This window comes from Pelophylax lessonae (assembly GCF_965119305.1).
Source record: "Pelophylax lessonae genome assembly, chromosome: 3".
NCBI lineage: Eukaryota > Metazoa > Chordata > Amphibia > Anura > Ranidae > Pelophylax > Pelophylax lessonae.
This window is the reverse complement of record NC_138770.1, coordinates 45820102-45847864: the sequence shown is the minus strand read 5'-3', so window position 1 is coordinate 45847864 and position 27763 is coordinate 45820102. Positions and strand designations below refer to the sequence as shown.

Below are 27763 nucleotides of genomic sequence, written 5' to 3'. Positions count from 1 at the left end.
AGGTCCTGTCATTCATGTGAATGTTACTTTGACACGTACCACCTACCTAAACATTGTTGGTGACCAAGTTCCCCCTCTTCATGGAAACAGCATTTCCCAATGTCAGTGGCCTCTTTCAGCTGGATAATGCGCACTGCCACACTGCAAAAATGGTTTAGGAAGGGTTTGAGGAACACTTGGCCTCCATATTCTCCAGATCTCAATCTAATCAAGCATCTGTTGGATGTGCTGGAAAAACAAGTCCAATCCATGGAGGTCCCACCTCACAACTTACAGGACTTAAAGGATCTGCTACTTAGGGCTTGGTACCAGATACCACAGCATACCTTCAGAGGTCCAGTGGTGTCCATGCTGAGATGGGTCAGGGCTGTTTTTGTTGCAAAAGGGGGACCTACTCAATATTAGGTGGGTGGTCAAAAAATGAAGGCTGATCAGTGTGTATATATATATTTATATATATATATATATACACAAGTGCAGGTACTCACTCCTTCTGTGTCACCCCCCACCCCCGCCACCCACCATCCCCTTGGTCCCACCCCCTACCTACCTTTCAGTACCACCCATTTTAGAGAATAGAAGACCAAGTAGCATTTTGAGGTGCTAAATAATTTGTACAGACTTTGTTAATAACAAGCAGAGCCGTAAAATAGATTCCCTGCAGCCAGCAACCATAGACATGCAGCTACAAAATACCCCTCAATAACATATCCACACCAGCAACAAGAGACCCCCCCCCCCCCACAGCATTATTATACCCTCCAGCAGCCGACAACAATAGACCCCTCCCTCAACAATAAATCCACTTCAGAATCAACTTACCCCCTACCAATTTAAGACCCTCCCTGCACCAAAAGATCCCCCACCAGCAACAATCTACCTCCCCTAGCGACAACAATAGATCCCCCAGAAGTCAGCATTGTTAGACCCTCCAGCACACCCTAGAACCCCTTACCATTACATACATTCAATGCTTAGGGTTCCTGAACTACATACCCCAGCAAAAAAAAAAAAAAAACCTGTCTGTATATGCAGCCTGCTATTTCCCATACTATACAGTTCAACTGTGAAGGTTGCTAAAAGCCCTTTGACTACTGCTTTTAAGCTGTCATGCAGATTTGACTTTATCCCTCCCAGGGTGCTGTGAAGGGTGATTACTAAATGTTCCGTTAATTCGGACTCCTCAGACTAGTCGTGCATTGGGTAATAATTGGTATTTCTGCTTCTCCAGTGGAAAAGAATGGCACGTGTCCTGGAGCTCCGGCACGGCCTGCATATGGGAAGAGTAGTAAAGGAAAGAACCGATGTGATGATGACTTCATGTGTAATGGGACCCGGAAGTGCTGCCCCTCCTTCTATGACAAGAAGTGTACAGAGCCTAAACGTAAGTAGAGAACAACACCTATGTAACACCCAATTAATCAAATTAAATAAACTATTTCCATTTTCAAGACATACCTTATTTTACACCCAGTGGTGACATCACTGGTCTCTATGCAATGCAGGCAGATCATGGTTCCTGGAAGGGACAGGACCACCTTCCTCCTGCTGGTGACCCCTCTAGTGATATAAAAATCTATATAGAGGAATCAGGACCTCCTTCCTCCTGCTGGTGACCCCTCTAGTGATATAAGGATCTATATAGAGGAATCAGGACCTCCTTCCTCCTGCTGGTGACCCCTCTAGTGATATAAGGATCTATATAGAGGAATCAGGACCTCCTTCCTCCTGCTGGTGACCCCTCTAGTGATATAAGGATCTATATAGAGGAATCAGGACCTCCTTCCTCCTGCTGCTGACTCCTCTAGTGATATAAGGATCTATATAGAGGAATCAGGACCTCCTTCCTCCTGCTGGTGATCTCTTTAGTGATATAAATAACTATATAGAGGAATCAGGACCTCCTTCCTCCTGCTAGTGACCCCTCAGGGGGCAGGGGTGTCAAACTCAGTTTCATCGCGGGCCGCATTAGCATTATGGTTGCCCTCAAAGGGCCAGTTATATCTGTAAGGTTAGATGTCCAGAGCACCCCTACACCCTTACATGAAATGTCAAGAGCCCCCCACCATCATAAGTCGAGTCACCCACTTTTCCTTACATCACAATTTCGCCCCTTACCTGGTGCTACTGCCGGAAAGAAGATCCGGGTGGATCTGGGAAGAAGAAAGTGCAAGGTCTGGAGGTGGACCAGAGGAGGGCTGGAGTCCGCTTAGAGTCTGCTGAATGCTGGGACCAGGGGAGGCAAAGACAAGGTGCTTTTGTGGCTGCACAGAGAGGTGCAGGATCTGTAGGAGGAGTTCTGCCTTCCTCTCTGCTGCAGACTGCTGAGAAGGGGGTGGGCAAAGACAAGCCTTTCTACAGCAGCACAGAGAAGCACAGGATCTGGCAAAGGAGTTCTGTCCTCTGCTGCAGACTACTGAGACAAGGTGGGTGCAGGGACAAGGTGGGGTGCCGCAGCTGTAGGAGAGGTGCGAGAACCACATAAAATGGCCTGGGGGGGCCGCATTCGGCCCGCGGGCCTTGTGTTTGACACCTGTGATATAGGGGAAAAAGGACGTCCTTCCTTCTGCTGGTAATCCCTCTAGTGATATAAAGATCTATATAGAGGGATCAGGCTCTCCTTCCTCCTGCTGGTGACCCCTTTAGTTATATTAAGATCTATATAGAGGAATTAGGACCTCCTTCCTCCTGCTGGTGATCCCTCAAGTGATATAAAGATCTATATAGAGTAATCAGGACCTCCTTCCTCCTGCTGGTGATCCCTCTAGTGATATAAAGATCTATATAGAGGAATCAGGACCTCCTTCCCCCTGCTGGTGATCCCTCTAGTGATATAAAGATTTATATAGAGGAATCAGGACCTCCTTCCTCCTGCTGGTGATCCCTCTAGTGATATAAAGATCTATATAGGAGAATCAGGACCTCCTTCCTCCTGCTGGTGATCCCTCTAGTAATATAAAGATTTATATAGAGTAATCAGGACCTCCTTCCTCCTGCTGGTGATCCCTCTAGCGATATAAAGATCTATATAGAGGAATCAGGACCTCCTTCCTCCTGCTGGTGATCCCTCTAGTAATATAAAGATTTATATAGAGTAATCAGGACCTCCTTCCTCCTGCTGGTGATCCCTCTAGTAATATAAAGATTTATATAGAGGAATCGGAACCTCCTTCCTCCTGCTGGTGATCCCTCTAGTGATGATATAAAGATCTATATAGAGGAATCAGGACCTCCTTCCTCCTGCTGGCGACCCCTCTAGTGATATAAAGATCTATATAGAGTAATCAGGACCTCCTTCCTCCTGCTGGTGATCCCTCTAGTGATATAAAGATCTATATAGAGGGATCAGGACCTCCTTCCTCCTGCTGGTGACCCCTTTAGTTATATTAAGATCTATATAGAGGAATCAGGACCTCCTTCCTCCTGCTGGCGACCCCTCTAGTGATATAAAGATCTATATAGAGTAATCAGGACCTCCTTCCTCCTGCTGGTGATCCCTCTAGTGATATAAAGATCAATATAGAGGAATCAGGACCTCCTTCCCCCTGCTGGTGATCCCTCTAGCGATATAAAGATCTATATAGAGGGATCAGGACCTCCTTCCTCCTGCTGGTGACCCCTCTAGTGATATAAAGATCAATATAGAGGAATCAGGATCTCCTTCCTCCTGCTGGTGATCCCTCTAGTGATATAAAGATCTATATAGAGGAATCAGGACCTCCTTCCTCCTGCTGGTTATCCCTCTAGCGATATAAAGATTTATATAGAGGAATCAGAACCTCCTTCCTCCTGCTGGTGATCCCTCTAGCGATATAAAGATTTATATAGAGGAATCAGGACCTCCTTCCTCCTGCTGGTGACCCCTCTAGTGATATAAAGATCTATATAGAGGAATCAGGATCTCCTTGCCCCTTCTCGTGACCCCTCTAGTGATATAAAGAACTATATAGAGGAATCAGGACCTCCTTCCTCCTGCTGGTGATCCCTCTAGCGATATAAAGATCTATATAGAGTAATCAGGACCTCCTTCCTCCTGCTGGTGACCCCTCTAGTAATATAAAGATCTATATAGAGTAATCAGGACCTTCTTCCTCCTGCTGGTGACCCCTCTAGTGATATAAAGATCTATATAGAGTAATCAGGACCTCCTTCCTCCTGCTGGTGACACCTCTAGTGATATAAAGATCTATATATAGGAATCAGGACCCCCTTCCTCCTGCTGGTGATCCCTCAAGTGATATAAAGATCTATATAGAGGAATCAGGACCTCCTTCCTCCTGCTGGTGATCCCTCTAGTGATATTAAGATCATTATAGAGGAATCAGGATCTCCTTGCCCCTTCTCGTGACCCCTCTAGTGATATAAAGATCTATATAGAGGAATCAGGACCTCCTTCCTCCTGCTGGTGACCCCTCTAGTGATATAAAGATCTATATAGAGTAATCAGGACCTCCTTCCTCCTGCTGGTGACCCCTCTACTGATATAAAGATCTATATAGAGGAATCAGGACCCCCTTCCTCCTGCTGGTGATCTCTCAAGTGATATAAAGATCAATATAGAGGGATCAGGACCTCCTTCCTCCTGCTGGTGACCCCTTTAGTTATATTAAGATCTATATAGAGGAATCAGGACCTCCTTCCTCCTGCTGGCGACCCCTCTAGTGATATAAAGATCTATATAGAGTAATCAGGACCTCCTTCCTCCTGCTGGTGATCCCTCTAGTGATATAAAGATCTATATAGAGGAATCAGGACCTCCTTCCCCCTGCTGGTGATCCCTCTAGCGATATAAAGATCTATATAGAGTAATCAGGACCTCCTTCCTCCTGCTGGTGACCCCTCTAGTGATATAAAGATCAATATAGAGGAATCAGGACCTCCTTCCTCCTGCTGGTGATCCCTCTAGTGATATAAAGATCTATATAGAGGAATCAGGACCTCCTTCCTCCTGCTGGTGACCCCTCAAGTGATATAAAGATCTATATAGAGGAATCAGGATCTCCTTCCTCCTGCTGGTGATCCCTTTAGTGATATAAAGATCTATATAGAGGAATCAGGATCTCCTTCCTCCTGCTGGTGATCCCTCTAGTGATATAAAGATCTATATAGAGGAATCAGGACCTCCTTCCTCCTGCTGGTGATCCCTCTAGTAATATAAAGATTTATATAGAGGAATCAGAACCTCCTTCCTCCTGCTGGTGATCCCTCTAGCGATATAAAGATTTATATAGAGGAATCAGGACCTCCTTCCTCCTGCTGGTGACCCCTCTAGTGATGATATAAAGACCTATATAGAGGAATCAGGACCTCCTTCCTCCTGCTGGTGACCCCTCTAGTGATATAAAGATCTATATAGAGGAATCAGGATCTCCTTGCCCCTTCTCGTGACCCCTCTAGTGATATAAAGAACTATATAGAGGAATCAGGACCTCCTTCCTCCTGCTGGTGATCCCTCTAGCGATATAAAGATCTATATAGAGTAATCAGGACCTCCTTCCTCCTGTTGGTGATCCCTCTAGTAATATAAAGATTTATATAGAGTAATCAGGACCTCCTTCCTCCTGCTGGTGACCCCTCTAGTAATATAAAGATCTATATAGAGTAATCAGGACCTTCTTCCTCCTGCTGGTGACCCCTCTAGTGATATAAAGATCTATATAGAGTAATCAGGACCTCCTTCCTCCTGCTGGTGACACCTCTAGTGATATAAAGATCTATATATAGGAATCAGGACCCCCTTCCTCCTGCTGGTGATCCCTCAAGTGATATAAAGATCTATATAGAGGAATCAGGACCTCCTTCCTCCTGCTGGTGATCCCTCTAGTGATATTAAGATCATTATAGAGGAATCAGGATCTCCTTGCCCCTTCTCGTGACCCCTCTAGTGATATAAAGATCTATATAGAGGAATCAGGACCTCCTTCCTCCTGCTGGTGAACACTCTAGTGATGATATAAAAATCTATATAAAGAAATTAGGACCTCATTCCTCCTGCTGGTGATCCCTCTAGTAATATAAAGATTTATATAGAGGAATCAGGACCCCCTTCCTCCTGCTGGTGATCCCTCTAGTAATATAAAGATCTATATAGAGTAATCAGGACCTCCTTCCTCCTGCTGGTGACCCCTCTAGTGATATAAAGATCTATATAGAGGAATCAGGACCTTCTTCCTCCTGCTGGTGACCCCTCTAGTGATATAAAGATCTATATAGAGGAATCAGGACCCCCTTCCTCCTGCTGGTGATCCCTCAAGTGATATAAAGATCTATATAGAGGAATCAGGACCTCCTTCCTCCTGCTGGTGATCCCTCTAGTGATATTAAGATCATTATAGAGGAATCAGGATCTCCTTGCCCCTTCTCGTGACCCCTCTAGTGATATAAAGATCTATATAGAGGAATCAGGACCTCCTTCCTCCTGCTGGTGAACACTCTAGTGATGATATAAAAAATCTATATAAAGAAATTAGGACCTCATTCCTCCTGCTGGTGATCCCTCTAGTAATATAAAGATTTATATAGAGTAATCAGGACCTCCTTCCTCCTGCTGGTGATCCCTCTAGTAATATAAAGATCTATATAGAGGAATCAGGACCCCCTTCCTCCTGCTGGTGATCCCTCTAGTAATATAAAGATCTATATAGAGTAATCAGGACCCCCTTCCTCCTGCTGGTGACCCCTCTAGTGATATAAAGATCTATATAGAGGAATCAGGACCTCCTTCCTCCTGCTGGTGACCCCTCTAGTGATATAAAGATCTATATAGAGGAATCAGGATCTCCTTGCCCCTTCTCGTGACCCCTCTAGTGATATAAAGAACTATATAAAGTAATCATCAGGACCCCTCTAATGATGTACCTCACAATTCAGTCTCCTTTTACTGGCTTTATGCATGTTGTGTTTTTGGGGGGGGGGGGGGGGGGGGGGTGATTTGTACATCTGTGGTTTTGTATATAGGGTATTTTTTCTGCATTACATTTGGATTATATCGTTCCTACTGCTGTTTTTCTGGATAGAGGGGTCTAGTATAGATTATTTTTCATAAAAGAAAAGAAATGTGGTAGCACTTATTTTATATTTATTGCTGGAGAGATTCACCCTTTTAGTCCTGGTGACTATTAGAGCCAAAGTGATGGGAAATCCAAAATTTGTCAGCTGCCACTGGAACACAAATAAAAGGAGAAATATTATTTTTTTTCAGCCGGCAAAGTAAAAGCCATGGAGCCACTGGATCACTTTTACAGGTAGCGGTTTGGGGGGTCCCACCTCCCTCCCGCCGACGCTGCCTTTGCCAGGCTCTCCTGAGCAACCAGCAGCATCCGGTTCCTGAGACACAGTAAGGGGAAATTATGTTGTTTCTCCCACTGTGTGACATCAGAAACCCCAAACGACAAGGATTTCCTAATTTCCGGTTTCAGCTCTTTGTTTTTCCTTCTAGTAACCGGCCAGTGAAGCAGCTGATCAGACCGGTCTGTGTCCGACCGCCTGCATTGGAGGCCAAAAGAGAGATCTGGGGTCTAAAAGACCCCAGATCTCAGTCCATAAGGCAGACTTGTTACAGCGCATGCTATCACAAGAGATGTTGTCCATCCCTTGTGATAACAATAAAGTTAATAAAAAAAAGAAAATTAAAGAGACAGTGTAAACTTTTTTTAAAATAACAAAATCATATTTTTTATAAAAATTAGAACGCATCAGTCCCGCACACATATGTACAGTATCTCTCAAAAGTGAGTACACCCCTCACATTTTTGTAAATATTTTATTCTAGCTTTTCATGTGACAACACTGAAGAAATAACACTTTGCTACAATGTAAAGTAGTGAGTGTACAGCTTGTATAACAGTGTAAATTTGCTGTCCCCTCAAAATAACTCAACACACAGCCATTAATGTCTAAATCACTGGCAACAAAAGTGAGTACACTCCTAAGTGAAAATGTCCAAATTGGGCCCAATCAGCCATCTTCCCTCCCCAGTGTCATGTGACTCATTAGTGTTACAAGGTCTCAGATGTGAATGGGGAGCAGAAGTGTTAAATTTGGTGTTATCACTCTCACTCTCTCATACTGGTCACTGGAAGTTCAACATGGCACCTCATGACAAGGAACCCTCTGAGGATCTGAATAAAATAATTTTTGGTCTACATAAAGATGGCCTAGGCTATAAGAAGATTGCCAAGACCCTGAAACTGAGCTGCAGCATGGTGGCTAAGACCATACAGCGGTTTAACAGGACAGGTTCCACTCAGAACAGACCTCGCCATGGTCGACCAAAGAAGTTGAGGGCACGTGCTTAGCGTCATATCCAGAGGTTGTCTTTGGGAAATAGACAGATGAGTGCTGCCAGCATTGCTGCAGAGGTTGAAGGAGCGGGTGTGTGTGTGTGTGTGTGTGGGGGGTCAGCCTGTCAGTGCTCAGACCATACGCCGCACACTGCATCAAATATGTCTGCATGGCTGTCGTCCCAGAAGGAAGCCTCTTCTAAAGATGATGCACAAGAAAGACCACAGACAGTTTGCTGAAGACAAGCAGACTAAGGACATGGATTACTGAAACCATGTCCTGTGGTCTGATGAGACCAAGATAATCCTATTTGGTTCAGATGGTGTCAAGCGTGTGTGGCGACAACCAGGTGAGGAGTACAAAGACAAGTGTGTCTTGCCTACAGTCAAGCATGGTGTTGGGAGTGTAATGGTCTGGGGCTGCTTGAGTACTGATGGCACTGGGGAGCTACAGTTCTTTGAGGGAACCATGAATGCCAACACGTACTGTGACATACTGAAGTAGAGCATGACCCCCTCCTTTCGAAGACCGGTGTTCCGTGAAAAAACCATACCCGTGAAAATTCCCTACCCTTATCACTTTCGGTGCACCTACGTCGCACCTACGTCATGGAACAGCTGAGCAGGTTACCATTGCGCATGCTCAGAGGTCCGGAGGGTAGGGAATTTTGACGGGGTAGTGTGTTGTAACGTTACACCGCATCACCTGTTGCCGCGGTAACATTAAAACATCTTGGCTGCAACATGAATCACCTCCGCTCCTACCCCTGTCACTTCCCTGATCTCGGCTACTAAATGTAAAAGCGGCGGTGGGTCTATGAAAATATAAATCACGGAGCAGAGATCTCCGTGATTTATATTTTCATACACCCGCCGCTTTTACACCTGCTCAGCTGTTCCATGACGTAGGTGCGACGTAGGTGCACCGGAAGTGATAAGGGTAGGGAATTTTCACGGGTATGGTTTTTTCACGGAACACCGGTATTCTAGAATGATAACAACCCAAAACACACCTCCACTATAACCACTGCCTTGCTAAAGAAGCTGAGGGTAAAGGTGATGGACTGGCCAAGCATGTCTCCAGACCTAAACCCTATTGAGCATCTGTGGGGCATCCTCAAAAGGAAGGTGGAGGAGCGCAAGGTCTCTAACATCCACCAGCTCTGTGATGTCATCATGGAGGAGTGGAAGAGGACTCCAGTGGCAACCTGTGAAGCTCTGGTGAACTCCATGCCCATGAGGGTTAAGGCAGTGCTGGAAAATAATGGTGACCACACAAAATATTGACACTTCAGGCCCAGTTTGGACATTTTGACTTTGGGGTGTACTCACTTTTGTTGCCAGCTGTTTAGACATTAATGGCTGTGTGTTAAGTTATTTTGAGGGGACAGCAAATTTACACTGTTATACAAGCTGTACACTCACTACTTTACATTGTAGCAAAGTGTAATTTCTTCAGTGTTGTCACATGGAAAGATAGAATAAAATATGTGAGGGGTGTACTCACTTTTGTGAGATACTGTATACTCTACGGCGATCACACCACACATGTGAGGAATCAACGCGAACGCCAGAGGGAGAGTAATAATTCTAAGACCAGATCTTCTGTGTGACTCTAAACTGGTAACCTGTAAAGTGTTGCCTATGGAGATTTTTAGGTGCCGTAATTTGAAGCTGTTCCACCAGCGTACGTCATTTTTTATAGCGTGACATGTTTGGTATCTATTTACTTGGCGTAACATCTTTACCAATATATTAGGTATTATATTGTGTTTTTGTGCATTAGAATTCAATATTATTTTTTCTGAAAAATTTTGCATTTAACCACTTCTTGACCGGAAGGTTTTACCCCCTTAATGACCAGGCCATTTTTTGCGATTCGGCACTGCTTTATTTTAATTGATGACTGCGCGGTCGTGCGACACTGTACCCAAATAAAATTGATGTCTTTTTTTGCCCACAAACAGAGCTTTCTTTTGGTGGTATCTGATCACCTGTGCAATTTTTTTTTTTTTTTTTTGCGCTATAAACAACAAAAAAGCAACAATTCTGAAAAAAAAAACAATATTTTTCACTTTCTGCTATACAACATTCCCAAAAAAAAAAATTAAAAATAGATTTTATTCATCATTTTAGGCCAATTTGTATTCTGCTACATATTTTTGGTAAAATAAAAAATCCCAATAAGCGTATTTTGATTGGTTTGTGCAAAAGTTATCACGCCTACTAACTACGGGAAAGATTTATGTAATTTTTATTTATTCATTTTTTTTACTAGTAATGGCGGCAATCAGCGATTTTTAGCGGGACTGCGACATTGCGGCAGATCAGACCCCTAACACTGTTGACACTTCTGGGGGGACCAGTAACATTACTACATTAATCAGTGCTAAAAATATGCACTGTTACTGTAATAATGACACTGGCAGGGAAGGGGTTAACCCAGGGGCGATCAAATGGTTAAATGTGAGCCTAGGGGGTGTTTTCTAACTGTTTGGGGGATGGGCTTATTGGATCAACACAGAGACCTGTGTTCCTAAATAGGAGGAACACAGGAGCCCTGTGATGATAACTGATATTTATGACACTTTTGGGGGGACCAGTGACATTACTACAGCAATCAGTGCTATACATATGCACTGTTACTGTACTAATGGCACGGGAAGGGGTTAACACCAGGGGCGATCAAAGGGTTAAATGTGTCCCTAGGGGGTGCTTTCTTACTGTGTGGGGGATGGGCTTGCTGGACGAACACAGAGACCTGTGTTCCTAAATAGGAGGAACACAGGATCCCTGTGTTCATCCCTGACAGAACAGTGGTCTGCCCCGTGTTTACACCGGCAGACTGCCGTTGTGTCTTCCCGGGGAGCGATCGCGGGTGCTCGGCGGCAATCGTGGGTTCTGGCCCTGCAGATCAGCTTCCCCTCTCGCGAACTGCCCCGCGCGCACTGCCCCCCCCCCCCCCCCCCATGCCCACATAGGTACGCCGATTCACGCAGCTGAGCCAGCCTGCCACAGTATATCGGCAAGCGGTTAAAAAAACTGCTGTGTAAATGTGTGACATAAAAAATATGCAACACCCACCATTTTATTCCCTAGGGCCTCTACTTCAAAATATATAGAGTTTGGGGATTCTAAGTAGTTTAATAGCAAAAAAATATATATATATTTTTTTTAACATGTGAGGGAAGTGGTTACATGTTTGAACACCCTGAAATTGGTAAATGATATGTACAAAAAGATTCTCCGCATAGAAGGTTTAGCTGAGAAGTGGTTTCTGAAAAAATGCATCTTTCCTTGCAGCGGTGAAAAAGGGCTTCTGTCCTGCGTACCCTTCCTCTGCACACTTTCCCTGTAAGCATCCTATCCAAAGGTACTGCTACTTTGACTCGGATTGTCCCGGCAAAAAGAAGTGCTGCAAACCCGGATGTATTATTGAGTGCCATGAACCCTGGGGTAAGTGGATAACTGTGTGGATAAAATACTAGACTATATTGACTGTGATCCAGAGGTGTACCTAGAACCTTCAGGGCCCCGGTGCAAGAAACCATGAAGGGCCCCCGAGGCCCCTGGCCGGGGGCCCTTCTCTTCAAGCCTGGGGCTCTTCCCACTGATCCTGGGGCTCTTTAAACGCATTGTGGGGCCCTTTATTATGGTTTCACAAGTTCTGCAGTGGGCCCCCTTCCTGCCATCTTGGGGCCTCCCCACGGTGGTGGAATGCCAGGGCCCGGTCGCAAGTGTGACCTTTGCGATCCTGGAAGTTCACCCACTGGTGTCAGTAGTTTTTATTTTTTGGTATTTTAATTGTATTATTTTTTTATCATTTTATTTTTTTTACAATGTCACTGACTATGACTCTGTCCATTCAGAAAAGGAAGGAGCTGGTAAATTACATATTTACTGACCCCTTCCTGGTTCTCTATTGTGACACATCCCCTGCAGCAGCCGGCAGGAGAGGGAAGGGAGCACAGTAGGGGGGCACACAGGGGCCCAGAGACAGCAGAACACAAACGAATTGGATAGAAGGGGCAGCGGGGGCAGCATACAGAGGAACCAATCTCCTCCATTTTCCTCCTGCAGCTACAGGAGGAAAAAGGAAGACAGTGATTTCTCTACATGCTGCCCCCGCCGCCCCTCCTATCCAGGTGTACAGGGGAGCCGCACAGGCCACCTGAAGCATGGGGCCCGGTTGCAATTGCAATCCCTGTAGTTACGCCCCTGCTGTGATCCCACATTTACTGTATCTCTTCTCTAATCTGGCCCCCACCTCCTTTGTGGACACTGTCTTTAAGCCCCTCCTTTACAAAATTCACTTAAAGTGGTTGTAAACCTCAGACACGAACTATGAACAAAGCATACAGTGAGGGGGGGGGGGGAGTATTTGATCCCCTGCTGATTTTGTACGTTTGCCCACTGACAAAGAAATGATCAGTCTATACCTTTAATGGTATAAATAAAAATGTATCCATATAAATAAAAATAAAAATATCCAGAAAAATGCATTTCAAAAAAGTTATTAATTGATTTGCATTTTAATGAGTGAAATAAGTATTTGTCCCCTTCGCAAAACATGAATTGGTACTTGGTGGCAAAACTCTTGTTGGCAATCACAGAGGTCAGATGTTTCTTGTAGTTGTCCACCAGGTTTTGCACACATCTCAGGAGGGATTTTGTCCCACTCCTCTTTGCAGATCCTCTCCAAGTCATTAAGGTTTGGAGGCTGACGTTTGGTAACTCGAACCTTCAGCTCCCTCCACATATTTTCTATGGGATTAAGGTCTGGACTTCAGGACCTTAACCACTTAAGCCCCGGAAGATTTTACCCCCTTCCTGACCAGGGGGTATTTTGCGATTCGGCACTGCGCGACTTTAACAGACAATTGCGCGGTCGTGCGACGCTGTATCTAAACGAATTTGGCGTCCTTTTTTTCCCACAAACAGAGCTTTCTTTTGGTGGTATTTGATCACCTGTGCGATTTTTTGATCATGCGCTATAAACAAAAAAAGAGCGTAAATTTTGCAAAAATAGCAATATTTTTCACATTTTTTTATATGAAATTCCCCCCAAAAAAAATGTAAAAATCAAAATTTTTTAACATTTTCGGCCAATTTGTTTTATGCTACCTATGTTTGATAAAAAAATCGCAAAAAGCGTATTTTTATTGGTTTGCGCAAAAGTTATCGCGTTTACTAACAAAGGGAAAGATTTTTGTCATTTTTGTTGTTTTTTTTTTTAACGCGTAACGGCGGCGATCTGCGATTTTGTTTGCGGTACTGCGACATTGCGGCGGACAGATCGGACCCTTGACTGACATTTTTGACACTTTTGGGGTTACCAGTGACATTTCTACAGTAATCATAGAAACATAGAAACATAGAATGTGTCGGCAGATAAGAACCATTTGGCCCATCTAGTCTGCCCAATATATCTGAATCCTATGAATAGTCCCTGGCCCTATCTTATATGAAGGATAGCCTTATGCCTATCCCATGCATGCTTAAACTCCTTCACTGTATTTGCAGTTACCACTTCTGCAGGAAGGTTATTCCATGCATCCACTACTCTCTCAGTAAAGTAATACTTCCTCATATTACTATTAAACCTTTGCCCCTCTAATTTAAAACTGTGTCCTCTTGTGGTAGTTTTTCTTCTTTTAAATATGCTCTCCTCCTTTACCGAGTTGATTCCCTTTATGTATTTAAAAGTTTCTATCATATCCCCTCTGTCTCTTCTTTCTTCCAAGCTATACATGTTAAGGTCCTTTAACCTTTCCTGGTAAGTTTTTTCCTGCAATCCATGTACTAGTTTAGTAGCTCTTCTCTGAACTCTCTCTAGAGTATCTATATCCTTCTGGAGATATGGCCTCCAGTACTGCGCACAATACTCCAAGTGAGGTCTCACCAGTGTTCTGTACAGCGGCATAAGCACTTCTCTCTTTCTACTGCTTATACCTCTCCCTATACATCCAAGCATTCTGCTGGCATTTCGTGCTGCTCTATTACATTGTCTTCCCACCTTTAAGTCTTCTGAAATAATTACTCCTAAATCCCTTTCCTCAGATACTGAGGTCAGGACTGTGTCAAATATTCTATATTCTGCCCTTGGGTTTTTACGCCCCAGGTGCATTATCTTGCACTTATCCACATTAAATTTCAGTTGCCAGAGTTCTGACCATTCTTCTATTTTTCCTAAATCCTTTTCCATTTGGCGTTTCCCTCCAGGATATACATATGCACTGTTACTGTAAAAATACACTGGCAGTGAAGGGGTTAACTTTTTTTGAAAGGGAGGGGCTATGTGTGTCCCTAGGGGGGTGCTTTCTACTGTGATTGGCTGTGGCTTCAGATGTATGAACAGTGATCAACGGTTCTACATAGTAGAACCGTATGATCATCCTTCATACACAGGGGAGAATGACAGGCAGCTTGTTTACACAAGCCGTCTGACTTTCTCCCTCTCCCCCGACGATCGCAGAGTGACCGGCGGACATCGGGTCCGCCGGTCACACGCGCGGGGGGGGGTGCGTGACCGCGCGGGAGCGCGCCTCCGGCGGCGCGCGCTCGCTCCCTAGACCCTCACAAGCTAGCGACTTAGACCTACGTCGCTTTGCCTGTGAGGGGCTGACTGCCGACGTAGATCTGCGTTAGGCAGTCGGCAAGTGGTTAATGTGCTTTTTCTTGAGTCACTCCTTTGTTGCCTTGACCATGTGTTTTGGATCATTGTCATGCTGGAAGACCCATCCACAACCCATTTTCCATGCCTTGGCTGAGGGAAGGAAGTTCTCACCCATGATTTGACAGTACATGGCCCCATCCATTGATCCTTTGATGCGGCGAAGATGCCCTGTCCCATTAGCAGAAAAGCATAATGTTTTCACCTCCATGTTTGACGGTGGGGATGGTGTTCTTGGGGTCATACGCAGCATTCCTCCTCCTCCAAACACGGTGAGTTGAGTTGATGCCAAAGAGTTTGATTTTGGTCTCATCTGACCACAACACTTTCACCCAGTTCTCCTCTGAATCATTAAGATGTTCATTAGCAAACTTCAGACAGGCCTGTAAATGTGCTTTCTTGAGCAGGGGGACCTCGCGGGTGCTGCAGGATTTCAGTCCTTCAGGGCGTAGTGTGTTACCAATTGCTTTCTTGGTGACTATGGTCCCAGCTGCCTTGAGATCATTGACAAGATTCTCCAGTGTATTTCTGGGCCTGTTCTCATGATCATTCAAACTCCACGAGGTCAGATCTTGCATGGAACCGAGGGAGATTGACAGTTATTTTGTGTTTCTTCCATTTGTGAATAATCACACCAACTGATGTCACCCTCTCACCAAGCTGCTTGGCGATGATCTTGTAGCCAATTTCAGCCTTGTGTAGGTCTACAATCTTGTCCCTGACATCCTTGGACAGCTCATTGGTCTTGGCCATGGTGGAGAAATTGGAATCTGGTTGATTGCTTCTGTGGACAGGTGTCTTTTATACAGGTAACAAGCTGAGATTAGGAGCACTCCCTTTAAAAGAGTACTTCTAATCTCAGCTTGTTACCTGGATAGAAGACACCTGGGAGCCAGAAATCTTGCAGATTGATAGGGGATCAAATACTTATTTCACTCATTAAAATGCAAATCAATTTATAACTTTTTTAAATGCATTTTTCTGGATATTTTTGTTATTATTTTGTCTCTGTTAAACTACAACTGCCATTAAAATTATAGACTGATCATTTCTTTGTCAGTGGGCAAATGTACAAAATCAGCAGGGGATCAAATACTTTTCTCCCTCAATGTATCCCTCTATATGCAGCCTTGGCCAAACGTTTTGAGAAGGACGCAAATATTAATCTTCACAAAGTCTGCTGCTTCAGTTTTTTTTCGATCTTCTTGTCAGATGTTACTATGGTATACTGAAGTATAATTACAAGCTTTTCATAAGTGTCAAAGGCTTTTTACTGACAATTACATTAAGTTTAGGCAAAGAGTCAAAATTTTCAGCCTTGACCTGTCTTCTGCAATTCTCCCTGACATGCTGTCAATCAACTTCTGGGCCACATCCTGACTGATGGCGGCCCGTTCTTGCCTAATCAATGCTCGGAGTTTGTCAGAATGTGTGGGGTTTTTTTGTTCACCTGACTTATAAGGATTGACCTCAGGTTCTTAATGGGATTAAGGTCTGGGGACTTTCCTGGCCATGAACCCTAAATTTCAGTGTTTTGTTCCCCAAGCCACTTAGTTATCACTTTTGCCCCATGGCAAGGTGCTCCATCATGCTGGAAAAGGCATTGCTTGTTACCGACTCCTGTCTCAGTAGAAGTCCTATGGGAAGAAACCGGTCAGATTAGGAGGCGCACACGTCACACACAACTTGCGGTCCGTGCTGCAGCCGGCCGCAAGCCTTTGCAGGAATTCGTATGCCTATGTTTATGCTGAATACAAGACATCTAATTGTAAGTGCATTATCAACTGTTTTTTGAATAAATCTTAAGGGTAATACACTATTAGTCCTTCTTTTTCCTTTAATACACGGTGGTTTTGTGAGCTTGTAAAGAAGGATGAGGCTGTGTTTCTTGCTGGTACTCGTTGCCATCTAGTGGAGAAAGAAAGGTAGAGCGGTTCTACATCCCATTTCAGGATTTTAAAGAGGAAGCAAGGCGGTGGTTTCACTGAACAAGTGCATACCTATTACCATCTGGTAAGAGGCTAATTCTTGGTGATTTACACGTGGTGTTTGTTCACAAGGAGATTGGATAATTTTTCAGCACAAGAAACTATAGTTGCACCTTATTTATTTCCGTTTGGTAAGGATGAATTTCACTCGGTGGTGGATACACGTATTATTTGGATAGAATACAATTCTACCCACCTGCACAATATTTATGGACACTTATGAACTTTTATTTTTATGCACCAATTGATTTGCATTATTAATTGGCTTCACAGATTGATATATGTTATATACATATTTACTTTTGTTGATTTGGTTCACATATAGATATATGTTTTATATTCATTATTTATTTGTTGTTTAGCGCACCCCACACCACATATACTTTGTTTGTTACCAAACTGTTCTTGGATGGTTGGGAGAAGTTACTCTCAGAGGATGTTTTGTACCATTCTTTATTCATGGTTGTGTTCTTAGGCAAAATTGTGAGTGAGCCCACTGCCTTGGCTGAGAAGCAACCGCACACATGAATGGTCTCAGGATGCTTTACTGTTGGCATGACACAGGATTGATGGTAGCTCTCACCTTTTCTTCTCCGGACAAGGGTTTTTCCGGATTCCCCAAAATATCAGAAAGGGGATTCATCAGAGAAAATGATTTTACCCCAGTCCTCAGCAGTCCAGTCCCTGTACCTTTTGCAGAATATCAGTCTGTCCCTGATGTTTTTTCTGGAGAGAAGTGGCTTCTTTGCTGCCCTTCTTGATACCAGGCCATCCTCCAAAAGTCTTCTCCTCACTGTGCATGCGAATGCACTCACACCTGCCTGCTGCCATTCCTGAGCAAGCTCTGCACTGGTGGTGCCCCGATGCCGCAGTAGAATCCACTGTAGGAGACGGTCTTGGCGCTTGCTGGACTTTCTTGGGCACCCTGAAGCCTTCTTGACAAATGCAGTGGAAATGTTTTTTTATTGGATTAAGTTCATTTTCATGGCAAAGAGGGGCTTTGCAATTAATTGCAATTCATCTGATCACTCTTCATAACATTCTGGGGTATGTATATGCAAATTGCCATCATAAAAACTGAGGCAGAAGACTTTGTGAAAATTAATATTTGTGCAATTCTCAAAACTTTCGGCCACGGCTGTACATACAAAGAAAAACCTAGCTATAGAAAAAGAGGATTCAAAAGGTACCACATACTTGTATAAAAAAGTCAATGTTTTATTCTACAAATGTTAAAAAAACATATATGATGTTTTAGAAAGACAACAGTATTACACGTAAACATTGCAAGTACATGAGAAACAAATATATTATCACTCATCATCCCCATCAGACTTGGACAATGGCATGCTTGCTATGACTTTGACGCGTTTCACTGGTCCAAGCCCGCTTCATCAGGAAGATAGCAACCGTCAAGCTCTGTACTTTGCATGTAAAACAATCATACATAAAGTGATACAAACAACCACAAATATTAAACTTTCTGGAACACATAGGTCAGCTCCTCCAAGGTTAGTCCACTCCAAGTCCACATACATGCTGCCACAACTACTATGGAGGAAACTCAGCCTCCCTTTCACCACCTCCTCACTGGGATTTAGAGAGACTTTGAAAATAACAGGACGGCACATAAGTATTCTTACACATGACTCAATATTATGGCTCGTTTCCTCTGAGCTTTCTGGTACGGTTCGGTTCGGTACGGTACGCTATTTATGCCGTTTCCATTATGAATGGTACCCTAATTCCGAACCGTACCGTACCCTTTCGTTGGGGTACCAAGCACATTAGTACCGTACCAACAGGGTGGAGCTACACTCTGCAGAACTTTGATTGGTTGACAGAGAATCGTCTATCACAGCTTTCCTGCTACACCACGCCTATCATGAAAGGGTACTATTGGCAGTGGAAATCCAATGTGTACCGTTCCAAACCGTACCGTACTGAACCGAATCGTACCGTACCACTCAGTGGAAACGAGGCATTAGTCTTATTGAGGGTTTCCCTATTACCTTTGTATGTGGGCTCGGAGTGGACTAACCTTAGAGCAGCTGACCTATCTGTTCCAGAAAGTTTACAATTGGTGGCTGTGTGTATCACTTTATGTATGATTGCTTTACATGCAAAGTACAGAGGTTGACTGTTGCTATCTTCCTGATGAAGTGGGCATGGACCCATGAAATTCGTCAAAGGCACAGCAAACATTCCATTGCCCAAATCTGATGGGGATGATGAGTGATAATATATTAGTTTCTCATGTACTTGCAATGTTTACATGTACAGTAAACCCCCCTCCCTTACGGGGGTTACGTTCCGGACCCACCCGTGAAAAAAGTGAAAATACGCGAAATAGAAAAACCCTATTAAAATACACTGTAGGCATGTTTTTTTTACTGTCACTGTACTTTTAAAAGCATTTTAAGGTCTTTAAAAAACTTTTAAAACAATAGAAACTCATTTAAACACATAAAAGATACTGAGAGGCGGAGCAAAAGCTATGGAAAACACAAAAATATTTAATTTTCAATGATTTAATTAGTAAAATAACATTACAGAAAAAATAAATAAAACATTGACTTTTTCATACAAGCATGTGGTACATTTAAAGTCCTCTTTTTCTATATCTAGGTTTTTCTTTATATGTATAAAGTTTCTAAAGATGTGGTATCAGACAGCATATGGCCAAAAAACAGAAGGTCTCCTATTGGATCCCTTCCTCTCTAGCTTATTTAACATATCCCTCTATAGTGTGTATTTGTCTCTATCCAGAGCACTAAGTGTCATTTCTGTCTGCTGCCCCCTTCCTCTGCTATCTGCATGAGTCACATCTGACAAATTTTCCTAACACCAAGAGAAAAAATAGTGACAGGGGAGGGCACAGCCTGTGATTGACAGCCTCAGCTCTATTCCTGTGTGCTGTGTGAAGGGGAGTGTGTCCTTCCCGTCCAATCAGCTCCCAGACCTCTCCTCACCGATATAATTTCAGCTCTCTGCCTCCTGCTTTTCAGAGCTGAGAGGTCTTGTGTAAACTCTGCACTTTGCACGAATGTAAAGGAAAGATCACTGCAGATAAACAGGTATAACTTATGTAGGAGGCTTTGTTTTATTTTTTGGTGCATCACCTAAGGCCCATCACTTCACTGGGTATATGGAAGGGTTTACAACCACTTTTAGGATTTGGCATTCCATAAAGTACGTCGAACAAATCCCCACTCCCCAGGACTTATCTCTCTTATACAAGCATCTTTATGCACCTCCAAAACACACTCCAAAATACGTCAAACAAATCCCCACTCCCCAGGACTTCTCTCTTTTCTAGGCATCTTTATGCACCTCCAAAACACACTCCAAAGTACGTCAAACAAATCTCCACTCCCCAGGACTTCTCTCTTTTATAGGCATTTTTATGCACCTCCAAAACACACTCCAAAGTACGTCAAACAAATCCCCACTCCCCAGGACTTATCTCTCTTTTATAGGCATCTTTATGCACCTCCAAAACACACTCCAAAGTACGTCAAACAAATCCCCACTCCCCAGGACTTATCTCTCTTTTATAGGCATCTTTATGCACCTCCAAAACACACTCCAAAGTACGTCAAACAAATCCCCACTCCCCAGGACTTCTCTCTTTTATAGGCATCTTTATGCACCTCCAAAACACACTCCAAAGTACGTCAAACAAATCCCCACTCCCCAGGACTTATCTCTCTTTTATAGGCATCTTTATGCACCTCCAAAACACACTCCAAAGTACGTCAAACAAATCCCCACTCCCCAGGACTTCTCTCTTTTATAGGCATCTTTATGCACCTCCAAAACACACTCCAAAGTACGTTGAACAAATCTCCACTCCCCAGGACTTATCTCTCTTATACAGGCGTCTTTATGCACCTCCAAAACACACTCCAAAGTTAACTATATGATACCCTGGGAAGAGAAAATGAATACAAACATACCAGAAGGTGACTGGAAGGACATTTGGTCCTCCACAGCCAAAGGTTCCTTCAATATTCTGGCTTTAGACCAGGGGTGCCCAACCTTTTAAAGAGCAAGGGCCACCGAAGTGATTTGGTAACCGGTTCTGGGACACAATGAAATTAAAATGATTCAGAATTTCACATTTTTGTCATTTTATTAGCATAATTTTTCTCCTGCAGCGGCTGAATGCCGGCTAGAGGGAGAGGAGGAGAAGCCGGCTTTCAGCGGTTTCAGGGGGAAAATGAAGATCAGTTCCAGTATATGCCCCTCCTGTCCAAGTGTAAAACAGAATGTGACAGGGAGGCCGTACAGGCCCCATGGAGCATGGGGCGGGGTTGACATTGCGACCCCTAACGTTACACCAGTATTGGCTGAACTAGATTGACTTGTGTCTTTTTTCTACCAGAATAACCAGTGGTTGGAGGTGGATTTACCCGCACTACGGGTGCAATGCAGTACACCTACAGCTTTCCTGCAGGTTAGCTGCGCTTTGCCATAGAATTAATTTATATCTTGCAGGTGTGGTAACATGCCCGGGGCCCCAAGATTTGTATTTACGCCACTGAGTATAGAGTTCTTTTTAATATAAATGCCTGTACCTTTGCCTAGACGGGGTTGAAGCCAGAACCAGATGACTACCGGGGACTTCTTTACACAAATTAGGCACAGTTTCTTTTTATTTAAACATTCTTTTGAATACCCAGAGGGCATTGCACCTGAAAGTTTGGAGGAGGAATGAGAGTTTTCATCTCCCCCAAATTTTGTTTTGTCAATTGGGAGATTTGGGAGAAATGAAGATGGTTAAGGGCGTAATGGTTTTATAATGTTTCCTGAGGGTTATAGAATCTCCTTTCAGCTATACTAGATTTGTTCTTTTTTGCCTTTTTTGGCCTCATTTAGGTTTTTATTTGTAGAAAGAGGGAGGGCTGAAAAAAGATTTAAAATTGTCCATAAATACTGGATCAAAAAATATAATTCAAAGACTAAATAAACTAGTTTTTGAACTGGAAAGGTAGTTATTTCCCCCAAATCACTCCATTATTAGTTGGGCAGTCTGACTACACATTAGTTCTATAAGGTGAATCTGTGCTTTGTCTATGTAGGGCAGCACTTTAATGCTGTCTTCACAGACTCATATACTAGCCTACTTTTCATTCCCCAATGCTCTATTCAGCTGCTAGGAGTGAAAGGAAAGTCCTCTATAAGCTGAATCACTAGAGTTGTAGCTTACACAGGGCTATGGTTACACCATTGGATGGTGTTTTTTGGTCCAGTGTTGTCACGAGTCAAAACTCCTGCCCCATACCTGGAAGTACCAGATGTTTCCTCCATCTCCCATTGCTCAACAGAACTGCAGGGGAAGAAAAGGGATGATAGTGAGGATATACTGTTAGGGGTGGAAATATTGAAGTAAACATGTTGCTTTGATCCTCCCCAGCTGACAATTCCCCCAATCCCCCAACTCAGGGCCGGTGCTTCCACTAGGCAAACTAGGCAGCCGCCTAGGGCGCATTGCCAACTAAGGGCGCAGCCACGAGTCAGCACTCACTCTCCGTCATGAATGAACCTTGTGAGCTGAGGAAAGGGGCAGCAGTGGGGGAGGAAGAAGGGACAGAGGAAGATGCCAGGTGTCTGGGCAGTGGCAGAACTACCAGGCCCTGGCTTTCCACCATTGTTGGGGGAGCACCAAGGGGCAGGAAAGGAGCCCACCGGAGTGCTAACTGCATAATGATCCTCTTCGTCTGGGCATAATCCCTGGGCGGGAAGTGAATCTCTAATCTGAGCTGGTGGGCAGCCGTTCATTTCCCTGGGTCGGTATTAAGCAGGAAGTGGAGGAGAGCTGAACCTGAGCCGGAGCTCGGCACTGGAGGGCGGCACCTTTACTGGAGCAGAAGCGACGAGGCAACGGAATGGTCTGAGGATGTTGGTGATGAAGGAGGTGCGGAACTCTCTGACTGCTGCTTCTCCCTCCACCAGGAGTCGGTTGGAGCTGTGGTGAGCACTGTGGTCCAGGAGAGGAGCGTCCTGGGAGAAGGAATAAGCAGAATCATGGTGAAGGAGGGCAGAGTGCAGGCCACTCTCTTCATACTGCCCAGTGAGTGTCCCCAGAACAGGGAATCAGGGTCCCTGGGTGTGACATGGAGTAACCCTGGTGTGAAAGAGAATTGCGGTCACCAGGTGTGTCATGGGGAATCTGAGTCACCAGGTGTGACATGGTGGAGAGGGGTCACAAGTGTAACAGGGGTTTGGGGTCACCAGGTGTGCCATGAGGAATTGGGATCCCTGGGTGTGCCATGGGGGATTGAGGTCCCCAGGCGTGACATGGAGGAACATCAGGGTCCCAAGGTGTGATATGGAGGAACATCAGGGTCCCCAGGTGTGACATGGAGGAACATCAGGGTCCCAAGGTGTGACATGGAGGAACATCAGGGTCTCCAGGTATGACATGGAGGAACATCAGGGTCCCCAGGTGTGACATGGAGGAACATCAGGGTCCCCAGGTGTGACATGGAAAAACATCAGGGTCTCCGGGTATGACATGGAGGAACATCAGGGACCCCTGATGTGACATAGAGGAACATTTGGATCACTGGGTATGACAGCATTACATGGAGGAACCATCAGATCAGGGTCACTGGATATGACATAGAGCAGTTTTTAACCCCTTCCCTTTTTAATTTTTTTTTTTTTTTGGGGGGGGGGGGGGCAAGTAGCTGATCTTGCCTAGGGCGTAAAACAGTCTAGCACCGGCCCTGCCCCAACTTATTACTCCAACTGATCTTTGCATACTAAATGCCATACTATAAGTGTGGGGATCACATGACTCTTGCCTTTATTCCCCAGTGATAGCGTTGGTGATTGGCCACTAAGGCACCCAGTCCTGTCACATGGGGGTGAGGAGAGGTTCCTCTGGTGGGTAAGCACAGTTATGACCTTAGGCTTGCACGAGGTTGAATCTTCTGACTGGGAGTAGGGAGGTGACAAAGAGGATAGGATGTGCAATTAGATGAACCCGTTGCTTTGCACTACATGGAGAAAGCATTGATGACCTCTAAAGTATTCATCTCAGAGACAGCAGATCTTCAGGAGATCATCAATGGCCACCACTGTAGTGCTCTCAAGACAACGGGAACATAGTTGAGGTTTGAGGCACATAAGATGATCCTACACATTGCTGTTATTGCTTTGCTTGTATCTGCTGCCATACCTAACCTTGAACGTCTGTCCATCCAGCCGAAAAGCCAGGAAAGTGTCCCGCCTCTCCAAAAACCTCCAAACCCTGTAATCGGAAGAAGAAACCCAAGAAGAATCGCCATTGCAAAAGTGACAAGGACTGTAAGGGGAAGCGGAAATGCTGCCTGTATGCCTGTCAGTATTTGTGCAAAGTCCCCAAAGGTAGGATATGCGGGATAGACTCAACACCAACTTGCCAAAAGTGTCCAAATATCTTATAGGAGGTCTAATTAGAAGGCTTCTAAATCTCCAAATTTGGCTATTTTTTATTTTCTGGTTTCGGAAAAATGCAGGGTTGATTTGGTGCTATAACAGGGGCGTAGTGTTGGCTTTCCCGTCTGCCTCTGTAGAGAGATTGTAGAGAGACGGAATCTCTTGTTCTGCAAAATTGCCCCTTCATTTAAAATTAAAACAAAATGAGCATAGTACTGGGTTTTACCTGCATAGTGCTGACCCTTGAAGGGCCCCGAACATTTGTCCAAGGTTCTATTACCAAGTGAGTGCACAGCAGCCAGGTACACAGCACACAGTCCCACAGTCCCATTGTGGGAGGGGCAGAAACACAAACTACTGCGGGGAAATCTCACCATTGTGGGAGGGGCAGAGACACAAACTACTGCAGGAAATCTCACCATTGTGGGAGGGGCAGTAACACAGACCACCAGGGGAAGATATCACCATTGTGGGAGGGGCAGAGACACAAACTAATGTGGGAACACTAACCATTGCAGGAGGGGAAGAGACACAATCTACTGCAGGGAAATCTCACCATTGTGGGAGGGGCAAAGATACAAACTACTGTAGGGAAATCTCACCATTGTGGGAGGGGCAGAGACACAATCTACTACGGGGAAATTTCACCATTGTGGGAGGGGCAGAAACACAGACCACCGTGGGAAGATATCACCATTGTGGGAGGGGCAGGGACACAAACTACTGCAGGGAAATCTCACCATTGTGGGAGGAGCAGAGACACAAACTACTGTAGGGAAATCTCACCATTGTGGGAGGGGCAGGGACACAAACTACTGCGGAGAAATCTCAGCATTGTGGGAGGGGCATAGATAAAAGCTACTACAGGGAGATCTCGCCATTGTGGGAGGGGCAGAGACACAAACTACTGCAAGGAGATCTCACCATTGTGGGAGGGGCAGAGACACAAACTACTGCAGGGAGATCTCACCATTGTGGGAGGGGCAGAGACACAAACCACTACAGGAAATATCACCATTGTGGGAGGAGCAAAGACTCAATCTACTGTGGGGAACCACTTTCACAACTGTAGAATAGGTAGGGAAGAGCTGCAGAAGACAACTTGGATATTGGGAGATGTATAAAACTAAAATGTGACGTTTGGGTAATGTTGTTGGCATTTCATGCAGTAATAAATCTGTATGGCATGGTGACCGACAATGTGTTGGGATTATATGACTCAGGTATGTGTCTATTTTCTTCCTATGCAGAGTGAAGTCACAGAAGGACTAAACACGGGACAAGTCAACAAGACATCCTACAATGTAATGGCGGCATTAGCCCTTTGTCCAACACAAGGACCTCACTCTATTAATGACTTAACCAATAAACAATCATTTAAATCTGCACCACTGTGATGTGTGTTTGTTTTTTTGGGCGTTTTGGCATTATACCAGATGGATCATAGTACAAAATTACCATTGGAAAAACCGAGTGAAACCAAGAAATCCATGCAGAGACATGGAATCAGTTAGACGCCATGTTCTAGTCTTGAAATTAATTTCCCTCTATCCCTCCAGTGATGCACACAAGTAATTTCCTTGGCAGAAACATGGTCATTAATTCTCTCTGCTTAACTGCTCACATATATCAGTCACACGGGGGGTGCATTGTTTTTGGTGAGTCAGCCGCACGGGGGGTGCATTGTTTTTGGTCAGATCCTGCACATGCTGATATACAACAAGTACAAAGAGGAGTACTTCACCAGCCCATGGCGCTGTCCATGTGTTCACCTCCTTTGTTTGTATGTTTTATAGCTGAAATGTCCTGGTTGCTGCTGCTCCTCTCTCACTCCACTGGGGGGGGGCCGATCAAAACAATTCAAATCTGTAAAGAAAAGCGCACGCAACCTCGGGCAATAACGCTTTAATAAAGGACAACAACACAGTACATTGGACTTGCACTCACACTTTTCCTATAAGACAATCGCTTTACAGCATTCCAACAGGAGCTACTCGCTCCTCCCGTCCCTCCAGATGGTGACTCTGCGGTCTCCTCATTCGCGGCTGCCGCCGCTGTTTCCCCGCTCTCCTTCACTTCCTGTGTTGCCTGGTCACCGGATGCCGGTTCTAGTGCGCCTGCGCACTATACCAACGTAATCTACGGCGCCTCAGGAGAGCCTCAGCCAAAGCCGGAGCCACAAGTTGTACGGAGCTGCGAGGTGGGAGATTCAAGACACGGGTGCACTGCCTCTGCTGTTACTACGGACAACGCGTTTCGGAGGCGGAGCCTCCTTCCTCAGGTCCCACCTTGCTTCCTGCTAACGCCCCTCCCTATATACCCGGGATACCATCGGCCCTAATTATTTAATTGTGTATTCTTAAAGGGGCCAGTAACCAATAATCCTTATCCACCTTGGCTGGGACGGGAGAAGCAAGGGGCTATCCACTTTTGAAAAACATATATTAAAAAACATATATTAAAAATACAGTTTAAGATACAATTTAAAATACAATTTAAAATTTAAAATACAATTTAATACCAGCGCAGATATTAACCAGAGCTATTATAGATACATGTTTGGATATCACATAGCAATGGTTGTCTCCTGCTAAAAATACATAAACGTATCCTAAAAGTATATATGTATATAAGACTCTAAGCTACATCAGCATTTCCTAATACCAATAGTCGACGGATCATATTAATTCCACATTATCTCTCATCCATCTACCAGGATAATTTCATAAGTCAGGATTAAACACATAATAAATATATAAAAATACTAGTCTCATTAGAATTCAGTAAGATAAGATTCAATTCCATATGGCACATATGCAAATATCAATTAGTATATGCGTATACTACTCCATATAGGCCAACCAAATATACTACACGGCAGTTGTTTATATTTCTCATATATATATATACACACACATATGTATATATAAATATACACACACATGAGAAATACATATACACATACCTACACATACCCATCGGTGGTGACACCCTGAGTATCCCCAAATATATATCTATACATATACACCTATTCTCATACCCAGCTGCTCAGATATTGTTGTGTGGACACGAATGTGCGTATGCCTCCGTGCACACTTCACAGACACATGGCCGGGCAGGGACTATGTTCCCTACCCTTGGTAACCATGTGTATGTGCATGTGCTGGAACCCACTCTACCATGCCCACACCCCCGTGCTGATATGTCAAATGATCGTGTTGACTTCCAGCTCCTCATTGAGCCCACCCATGTGGCTTAATTTATGTTGGCAGGACAGTTAGAGCAATGCGCACCAGGTTTGGCGAACATCGCCGGTTTATTGAGCAGAAAAAAGACAAGCACAGCGTGCCAAGACACTTCTGTAAAGCGCATGGTGGGGATACTGCAGGCCT

The 27763-nt window shown here is 44.5% G+C and overlaps 1 protein-coding gene across 1 annotated transcript; it reads left to right on the top strand.

The window, feature by feature from the left end:
* The first annotated feature begins 1313 nt into the window (after positions 1 to 1313).
* LOC309551728 (whey acidic protein-like) lies at positions 1314 to 25757 on the top strand. Its single transcript, XM_082252413.1, has 4 exons — positions 1314 to 1384; positions 11586 to 11738; positions 24159 to 24320; positions 25622 to 25757. Exons 1-4 carry the CDS (start codon positions 1321 to 1323, stop codon positions 25624 to 25626), a joined length of 384 nt encoding a protein of 127 aa, XP_082108539.1. The 5' UTR covers positions 1314 to 1320; the 3' UTR covers positions 25627 to 25757.
* Positions 25758 to 27763: the final 2006 nt, after the last annotated feature.